Source organism: Herpailurus yagouaroundi, unplaced genomic scaffold, assembly GCF_014898765.1.
Source record: "Herpailurus yagouaroundi ecotype Mexico unplaced genomic scaffold, PumYag 100, whole genome shotgun sequence".
Lineage (NCBI taxonomy): Eukaryota > Metazoa > Chordata > Mammalia > Carnivora > Felidae > Herpailurus > Herpailurus yagouaroundi.
Genome location: NW_024412391.1, coordinates 7,389,247 through 7,398,782, shown reverse-complemented (window position 1 = coordinate 7,398,782; position 9,536 = coordinate 7,389,247). Strand labels below are relative to the sequence as shown.

Here is a 9,536-nt window from a genome sequence, read left to right as displayed (position 1 = left end):
TCCTTCCTTCTTTCTTTCTTTCTTTCTTTCTTTCTTTCTTTCTTTCTTTCTTTCTTTCTTTTTCTTTTCTTTCTCTCTCTTTCTTCTTCTTCTTCTTCTTCTTCTTCTTCTTTTTGATAAAAAATAGTATTTTCTCCCACATCACAGAGGATTCTCTTGCTTGTTTTGGAGACCGCTGCTCTAGATAGTAAGTCAAGCCTTCCCTCTCTGGAAGTTCTGGTCTGACCACAGGACTAGATTCTTGCACTCTTTCCTTCTCAAGGATGAAGTTCCTCCCCTTTGTCTTTTAGGGAGCAAAGAAGGTTTAGTTGCACATAGGATCATTTGGGGCAGTTTTTTTGAGGGGTATGGATAGCAATTTTTTTTTTTTTTAATTTTTTTTTTTCAACGTTTATTTATTTTTGGGACAGAGAGAGACAGAGCATGAACGGAGGAGGGGCAGAGAGAGAGGGAGACACAGAATCGGAAACAGGCTCCAGGCTCCGAGCCATCAGCCCAGAGCCTGACGCGGGGCTTGAACTCACGGACCGCGAGATCATGACCTGGCTGAAGTCGGACGCTTAACCGACTGCGCCACCCAGGCGCCCATGGATAGCAATTTTACTTATCAGGTCTTTTTTTAATTTATTTTTGAGAGAGAGTGTGTGTGAGCAGGGGAGGGGCAGAGAGAGAGAGAGAGAGATTGAGATTCCCAAGCAGGCTCCATGCTGTCAGCACAGAGCCCCTCGCGGGGCTCGAACCCACGAACTGTGAGATCATGACGTTAGCCCAAATAAAAAGTTGGACGCTTAACCAACCGAGCCGCCCAGGCACCCCTTTACTTATCAAGTCTTGAGGGGAGGGCACTCTAGTCAGGCAGTGAGGGGTTGGGGTGGCTCCAGATAGCTGGGGTGGGCAGTGGCACTGTTCAGCTTCCTCATGGGCACTCCAGCCACACACAGAGCCCTTGTGTCAAGTGCACGTACACCTACGCTGTGAGGTGAGAGAGGGTCCAAGTGCAGGGTGGGTGCCGCCCTGAGCCTGTCTCAGCAGTACTGAGCTTTGCCTTAAAACTGATAGTTTGATTAAATCCATTGGTGGCATGTATTAGTTATCTAACATCGCATACAAACTACCCCAAACTTAGTGGCTGAAAAACAACAAAACTTAGTACCTCACAGTGTCTGCAGGTCAGAAACCTGGGTGCAGTCTAGCCAGGGCCCCTGCTCAGGGTTTTGCCCAGGCTGCCGGCATCTTGAGGCTCCACAGGGGTGGGTGCGATGCCAGGCTCATTCACGTGGCTGTTGGCACACTTCAGTTCCTCGTGGGCTGTTGGACTGAGGGCCTCAGTTCCTCAGGAGCCATTATAGCAGCAGCCGAAAATGAACACAGGCTGTCTCAGAGGAGAAAAATGGGCAACAAATGTGCTTTAATGTAGGTAATTGGCTGATTTTTAAATTCAGCATCTTAAAAAATGTTAAATCTGATTTTTCAAGTCGTCTTCTTACCGAGAAAAGGCTACTTCCTTGGGTGTAAGTGGATAAAGGGGCAGCATGGTGGCTGTCCCCTGAAGAGCGACCACAACTCAATCCCTTCTAAAGTAGGAAGAATAAGGTTCATTTCCGTGTTACTAAAACCGCTGGACAGATGGGTTCCTTTCTTCTTTCTAAGACTTCTAGGGAAAGGGAGATCAAGCCTTTAAACGTAGGAAATGAAATGATACATGAAGTTGTGTGAACAAAAGTTTGTTTTGTTTTTTCTCTCCCTTCCTTGCTTCCTTGCTTTGTTTTCTATTCCCAGCCAAGGAATAGGTTCTTGATTTGGGGTTAGATGCTGTATGTTAGGTCAGTTAGGGTCTGTCCCTAACTGACAGAGCCACCCAGGCGCCCAGCCCCTTTGGAATTCTTAAAGCGTGTCTAGAAAACAAATAGGCATCACTGCTACATAGTCAAAATATTTTACTGATTGGGACCATAAACTATAGTAAAATCAGAATTTGTAATGCAAGGCATTAAAGCTAAGGGTCCTACAAATGGTCTATAAAACAATATTTTTATTACAAGCATTATTATAATTATTTAATATTACAAGCAAGCATTGAAGTTAAAACTTCTTGGTTAGTAATTCAGCAAAAAAGATGGGAAGAGTGGATGAATTTTAATTCCCCTGAATAGCTTTTGCTAGGAGGAAAGGAAAGAATAACAAAGAATAAACATTTCCTGAGTACATGTGGTGGGCTAGGTACTCTAGAAGACTCGCACTCAGATGGGGCCACTGATACTCAGAGAAGTAAAGTGACTCGACTTTAATAGAGCTAATAGAGCTATTAACTCGATTTGACCCTATTAACTCTATTTGAACTCCAGATCTTTTCGCTCTTTTTTGTTTAAGCTGTGCTCCACCTCCCCCCCCCCCGGGGGGGGGGCCCCTTGGCCTTGCAATCACAAATTCATTCTTTGCTGGGATCAGGGAAGTTGTGTAGCTTGGGCAGTGAGCTCCCAGGGAAGAATGGAAAGCTCTGTCTTCCCAGTTCATGAACTTCGTATCTTAGTGGTCATACATGTCACTAGAAAGGGTAAGTTGGTCAGAGGAAGCCATGCTCTTGTGTATCAACTGGAAAGTCAACTTTCATCCAGAAAATAGTGGATTCTCTCCTCTATACACCAGCTTACAAGTTGGGAGGGCAGGACAACAGGGGAGAGAGTTCTACAGGGCCAGGGGTTAAATTAGTAGGCTGCTCAGAAGGTCACAAGGCAACTCAGTAATTCCAAGCTTTATGTGAGTGTAACTCCAGGGAGACAGGTTTCCTGTTACAGGGCACATGGAGACCCAGATCTTGGCACAGGAAGGATGTCAGTTATATTCAGTGCACTGAAATCCCTAAATTTAGGTCTGCATTTCTCTCCGTAAGTATCCTCTTCTTCATGCTTGTGACTCTGAGAGTGAAGTCTTCAGGGCTTAGCAAACGATGCATTTCAAATAGAAATCTCCAAGGTGTGAGGCTGGCAGGCTAAGTCTATAAGTTAACCTTGTGGGGGGTGCCTGGGTGGCTCAGTCGGTTAAGCAATCGACTCTTCACTTTGGCTCAGGTCACGATCTCAGGTTGGGGAGATCAAGCCCCAGCTGGGCCCTGCCCTGACAGCATGGAGCTTGCTAGGGATTCTGTCTCTCCCTCTCTTCCCCGCCCCCGCTCACATGTGAGCACACTCTCTCAAATAAATAAACAAACTTAAAAAAATAAATCAGTTAATCAAACTTGCAACTTTTTAGGAAGACCATAACGGGTAAGTAAAGACCCTAAGAATTTCTGGGAGGGTTGGGGGGAGATGGTGGTGTGGGGGTCTAGAGGAGCTTAGAGTCCATCCAGGATTTAATGGAAGGCAATATTAGGAGACAAAAGTCAAGAATCTAGGGCTTGGCTCAGGATCAGGGAATTAGAGCACTGCATAAACTGGAGAGCACGCTAACATGCAGATTCCTTGGCCTTGCTCCAGACTGAAGAGTATCTGGGATCGGGCTCCTTAGGTGATTCTGATGCCACCAGTCCATGTACTGGTATTTGCGCACCACTGGCTGCTGGTTGGTAATCAAGTGGCAGGACAATAAAAAAACGAAGACTTTAAAGAAAACTGTTGTGAGCCTCTTTCAGGAGAGGAGAGCACAAAGGACTCGCTTTGGGCAGGTCATCTGCTTCAGAAAGGGTCTAGCAGCCTTAAGGGGGAGTCCAGAAGGCAGTTAACTAGGGAAGAACAGGCAGAGGAGCGGATGGAGGTGGGAAAACACCGTGTAGATGAGCAGTCAGAGAGGAGCGAGTGAGCAGACTCAGTGCTGGTTTCCCAGCACAAGCGCGCAAAGAGGGTCTCCTAAAGCTGAGCCTGAAGCCGGGAGACTCCTAAAGCCTTTCCCCCGGCAAACGCCACCTTCTGGGAGACGGGCGGGGCGACGTCATGACGTAACGGGGCGGGGCGCCGGGGGGAAGTGACGTAAGAGGCGGTGCGGCCTGGGAACGGCGATCCGGACGCGGGCTGGCATGTCGGCTCTGAAGCGGTTGGCGCCTTTCTTTCGGGTTGGAAACCACTTGTTCAAAGGCCGCGGCTCCGGGGCGGCTGGAGGCACTGGAGTCCGTCAGTGAGTGTTGGCTGGGAGAGGGGCCCCGCCTGCTTCTAACGGAAAGCGCCCGTCTTCGGGACGCCCTCACCTTGACGCCGGGCACCTGGGCGGACCGGGTCTCTCCAGCGATCTCCGCCCCGAGGCATGCTGGGACTTGGAGTCCCGGTCCGTGACGTGGGGGCCAGGGAGAGCCGGGGGGCAGTGGGCGCCGGGGCACTGTCTGCTTGGCAGGTTTTCCACTGTGCGGGAGGCTGCTCCTGCCCCAGGGGAGCCTGCCTTTGGGAAATTCAGTTGAATGTGGAGGCAAGCTGGAGCCGATCTGGAAGCGAGAGCAGGAGTTGGGGGAGGCGAGGGCGTTCTGGCAGGGGAAACAACCTGTACGGTGTGTTTTGAAGCGTCAAGTGCGAGGCAAGGGGTGTCCGAAGTGCCTCGGGAGACCTTGGGACGTAGGGAGGGAATGGCCGCATGCCCGGCTGGAGGATTTCTAACGGAGGCGATAGCGATCCCAGCGAGGTTTTAATTAGATGTCACATAACCAGATTTTAATTCCATTCTGAATAGTTACTCTGGCTTCAGGGTGGAGGATGAATTCTCTTAAGGTTGTGGAGGCGATCACCCAGGGAGAGTGCCGAAGGGTGAGAAGAGAGCCAAAAGTGGATGCTTGGGCAATATAGGAATTAAAAAAAAAAAAAAAAAAAAAAAAAAAGAAATCTTATTTTTTAGAACTGTTTTGGGTTCACAGCAGAATTGAGTGGTAGATACAGAGATTTCCCATAAGGCCCCTGTTCTCATGCATAGTCTCCTCCATTATCAACATTCCCTATGAGAATGTTCCCTTTGGCAGAATCGATTGACACATTATCTCCGAATCCCATAGTTCGTGTTAGGGTTCACTCTCGCAACACCAGAATTAAGAGAATGAGCAATAGAGGAGTCACTCGTGAGGTAGCCCAAAAATTCAACTGGGAATCATAGTGCTGGGTTGCCAAGGGAGGGCACATCTGCCAAAAATGAATTGGTAGTGCAGAGATTCAGTACGAGCAGGACAGAAAGTAGAACGCCCGATTTTTACAGGTGATGTTCCAGGCCCCGTAGATCATCATCTACATTTTTCCAAGAGGCAGGGTAGGTAGTGGTTAAAAGCAGGATTGTGGCCTCAAACTGCCTCAATTCAAATCTCACCTCTGCCACAGTCTAGCTCTTTGGCCTTGGAAGTTTGTTTCTTTCTTTTTACTGTTTATTTACTTATTTTGAGAGAGAGAGCATGAGCAAGGGAGGGGTAGAGAGGGAGAGAGAATCCCAAGCCGACTCTGCACTGTCAGGGCAGAACCCGATGAGGGGCTCGATCTCAACTAACCGCGAGTTCGTGACCTGAGCTGAGGTCAGGAGTTGCATGCTTAACCCACTGAGCTACATAGGTGCCTGTCTTAAAAAAAAAAAAAAAAAAAAAAAATAATGTTTATTTTGAAGGAGAGAGAGAACGTGAGCAGGGGAAAGGCAGAGAGAGAGGGACAGAATCCGAAGTAGGTTCCAGGCTCTGAGCAAGCTGTCAGCACAAAGCCGGACGTGGGGCTCAAATCCATGAACCGTGGGATCATGACCTGAACCACCCATGTGCCCCTCTTTTTTTTTTTTTTTTTAAATGCTCTCTCCACTCAGTGTGGGACTCAAATTCATGACCCTGAGATCCAGAGCTGCATGCTCTACCAACTGAGCCAGCCAGGCGCCCCAACGCCTATGACTTGAAATAAGTGGGTCAACTTATTTCAAGTCATAGTTAAAACAACAGGCCACTGTGGCAATAATGAAATGTGGAGAGTTCCTGGTAGTGACTTTGAACTGTAATTCTCAAATATTATTTTAATGAATTTAACTGATGGGCCCTTGTATTTAAAACGTATCAAAGAGGAAGCCTGTTGTTACAATATATTGAATTCTCATCCCCATAGTTTGTTTGTAAAATGAAGTATTTATATGCATAGATAGGTCCTGAATAAATACTGTTAAATAAAATTGGCACATGATGGCATTACAGAAACAGTGTGATATATTCTTCAGGTCATAAAGCAATGATGCTTGAGGGAGCCTTTTATTTTTTATTTTTTTTAACGTTTATTTATTTTTTGGAGACAGAGAACAAGCAGGGGAGGAACAGAGAGATGGGGGAGACACAGAATCCGAGGCAGATTCCAGGCTCCGAGCTGTCAACACAGAGCCTGACGTGGGGCTCAAACCCACAAACTGTGAGATCATGCCCTGAGCCGAAGTCAGCCGCCCAACTGACTGAGCCACCCAGGCGCCCCTTGAGGGTGCCTTTTAAAAGTAATATGTGGGCACTATTTAAAAACAAAGAAACAAAAAATCTGTATTACTCAACCATAAAAAAATGAAATCTTGCCATTTGCCACAACGTGGGTGGATCCAGAGTGTAATGCTAAGTGAATTCAGTCATAGAAAAAGACCATATTATTTCATTCATATGTGGAATTTAAGAAAAACAAATGAGCGAAGGCAGGGAAGAAGAGAGAGGCAACCAAGAAACAGACTCTTAACCCTAGAGAACAAACTGATGGTTACCAGACAGGAGGTGGGTGGGGGGATGGGTGACCTAGGTGATGGGGATTGAGGAGGGCACTTGTGATGAGCACTGGGTGTTGCATGGAAGTGTTGAATTTCTATATTATATGTCTGAAACTAATATTACTCTGTATGTTAACTAACTGGAATTTAACCCAAAACTTAAGGGGTGCCTGAGTGGTCAGCCAGTTAAGCATCAGACCCTAGGTTTCAGTTCAGGTCATGATCACGTTATGGGAGATAGAACCCCACGCAATCCGCTTGGGATTCTCTCTCTCCCTCTGCCCCTACCCTGCTCATGCTCTCGCTTTCTCTCAAAATAAATAAAATAAACTTAAAAAAAAAAGTTAATAAAAATTTAAATACATATGCAAAAATAGGAATCACCTCTTACACCATCCATTAATATTTTATGTAGAGCCTTCCAAATAGATGTGTAATATACTGGGTAAATATTTACATAAAAATGAAACTTTATCTCTTCAGTGTGGTATCATGCTGATGGGAATTGTAATTAAGAGCTGTGTCGGGGCGCCTGGGTGGCGCAGTCGGTTAAGCGTCCGACTTCAGCCAGGTCACGATCTCGCGGTCCGTGAGTTCGAGCCCCGCGTCAGGCTCTGGGCTGATGGCTCAGAGCCTGGAGCCTGTTTCCGATTCTGTGTCTCCCTCTCTCTCTGCCCCTCCCCCGTTCATGCTCTGTCTCTCTCTGTCCCAAAAATAAATAAACGTTGAAAAAAAAAATTAAAAAAAAAAAAAAAAGAGCTGTGTCTTTGATTCATAAAATGAGAAAATTATTAATGTTGTTCGTAGGCAGTATTTAAGAGCTTGGGCTTTGCCACCAAATAATCCCCCAGTGTTTTCATTTGTGAATATTAGTAACCATAGGCTCTGTCTATAGGGTTATGAACATAAATGATAATGCATATAAAATGCTTACTTTGGTGTTTGGCACATGGTAAACAATAAATGATGAATATTAATAACCTTTAACAATTAAAGGGAGAGGATAGGGGCGCCTGGGTGGCTCAGTCGGTTAAGCGTCCGACTTCAGCTCAGGTCATGATCTCAAGGTTTGTGAATTTGAAGCTCCCAGTTGGGCTCTTTGCTGACAGCCTGGAGCCTGCTTCAGCTTCTGTGTCACTCTCTCTGCCCCTTCCCTCCCTTTCAAAAACATAAATGAACATTAAAAAAATGTTAAAAGAGTAGGAGAGGATAATAAGGGTGGTGGGTAAGAATGTATAAGGAACCATAGCTCTAGTGATGTTCTCAAATCTACAGCACAGTTTGAAGAAATGTTAGTGCAGTTTTGGTACAGTTATTCATTTCTATGCTGCACAGAATATTGTTTTACAAGCTGAGTCTTCCCTGAAATGAAATTTGTGAACACTGTACATTTTATATAGAAATTCTCTTTATTTATTTATTTAAAAAAAAATTTTTTTTTCAACGTTTATTTATTTTTGGGACAGAGAGAGACAGAGCATGAACGGGCGAGGGGCAGAGAGATAGGGAGACACAGAACCGGAAACAGGCTCCAGGCTCTGAGCCATCAGCCCAGAGCCCGACGCGGGGCTCGAACCCATGGACTGCGAGATCGTGACTTGGCTGAAGTCGGACGCTTAACCGACTGCGCCACCCAGGCGCCCCTAGAAATTCTCTTTAAACTTCTGTATCATAGAATATGTATAGCTGCTAAATAGATCTTGACAATAACACCATTCAGTACAAATTATATTACGTTAGAGTCCACCTATAATAATTAAAATCTAACAATAAAAAGACTGCAGCCCTTAGGGATTGTGTCCCCCAGTTTATCAATATTGAAATGAAAACAAAAACCAGAAAAAGTTGTTTGGACTTACTGTTTTGAGGCTCTTTGCTCTGTTCAGAAGTATTAGCTTATTATTTCTTTTTTTTAAAGTAAACATTTGCTTTTATGTATTAAAAAATTTTTTTAGGGTCATGAGTTCCGGCCTCACATTGGGTGTCAAGATTACTAAAAAAAATAAATAAACTGAGAAGAAAAAAAAAAGGATTTGCTGAGTCGTCATTCCCATATAGTGGTCTTTTAATAAAGACTGTAATAGAGCAGAGGACATAATTTGCCTTTGAAATAGATGGCTAAACAGAACAAAATTAATTTGCCCATTTGTTTTTCTGGATCAGCTAAGTGACGTACTGCTGCAGGTTCACGTCCCTGGACTAAAACTTGAGGCCGGTATCCCATTATCAACACGTTCATATTTCTGCTGTAAAATACATGAATATTCACTAAAGGGAAATAATAATCTCATCAGTGCAGGCCAGTTTTTTGCTGCCAAACAAGTTTAAAAGCAGGCTTAGGAAAAATGAGTTTCAAGGGACTGTGGAGGTCTGTCATCCTGTGTTTCATGGAGGAGATGAGAAATGTTAGATTTAGGGGCACCTGGGTGGCTCAGTCGGTTAAGCATCTGGCTTCGGCTCAGGTAATGATCTCACGGTTCGTGGGGTCAGGCTCTGCGTCGGGCTCTGTGCTGACAGCTCGGAGCCTGGAGCCTGCTTTGGATTCTGTGTCTCTCTCTGTCTGTCTGCTGTCCCTGCTTGTGTGCTTTCTCTCTGTCTGCAAAATAAATAAAACTTGGGGCGCCTGGGTGGCGCAGTCGTTTAAGCGTCCGACTTCAGCCAGGTCACGATCTCGCGGTCCGTGAGTTCGAGCCCCGCGTCGGGCTCTGGGCTGATGGCTCAGAGCCTGGAGCCTGTTTCCGATTCTGTGTCTCCCTCTCTCTCTCTGCCCCTCCCCTGTTCATGCTCTGTCTCTCTCTGTCCCAAAAATAAATAAACGTTGAAAAAAAAATTAAAAAATAAATAAATAAATAAATAAATAAATAAAA

General features: G+C 45.5%; 1 protein-coding gene and 1 long non-coding RNA gene across 3 annotated transcripts in view; one reads left to right on the top strand and one right to left on the bottom strand.

The window, feature by feature from the left end:
* Window positions 1-244: 244 nt before the first annotated feature.
* Window positions 245-9,536, bottom strand: part of LOC121028243 (uncharacterized) — a 24,456-nt gene continuing 15,164 nt past the window's right edge. The window contains exons 2-3 of the long non-coding RNA XR_005789141.1: window positions 1,368-1,372; window positions 245-256 (exon numbers count right to left, since the gene is read on the bottom strand). This is a non-coding gene — a long non-coding RNA (uncharacterized LOC121028243). The remainder of the gene's footprint in view (window positions 257-1,367; window positions 1,373-9,536) is intronic.
* The window catches only part of NDUFB2 (NADH:ubiquinone oxidoreductase subunit B2), a 9,098-nt gene continuing 3,516 nt past the window's right edge, over window positions 3,955-9,536 (top strand). The window contains exon 1 of one of the 2 annotated variants that reach the window (XM_040471786.1): window positions 3,955-4,107. In XM_040471786.1, coding sequence (XP_040327720.1) covers window positions 4,010-4,107 — 98 coding nt within the window. In that variant the 5' untranslated portion in view covers window positions 3,955-4,009. The remainder of the gene's footprint in view (window positions 4,108-9,536) is intronic. The other variant, XM_040471785.1, reaches the window with a different exon arrangement.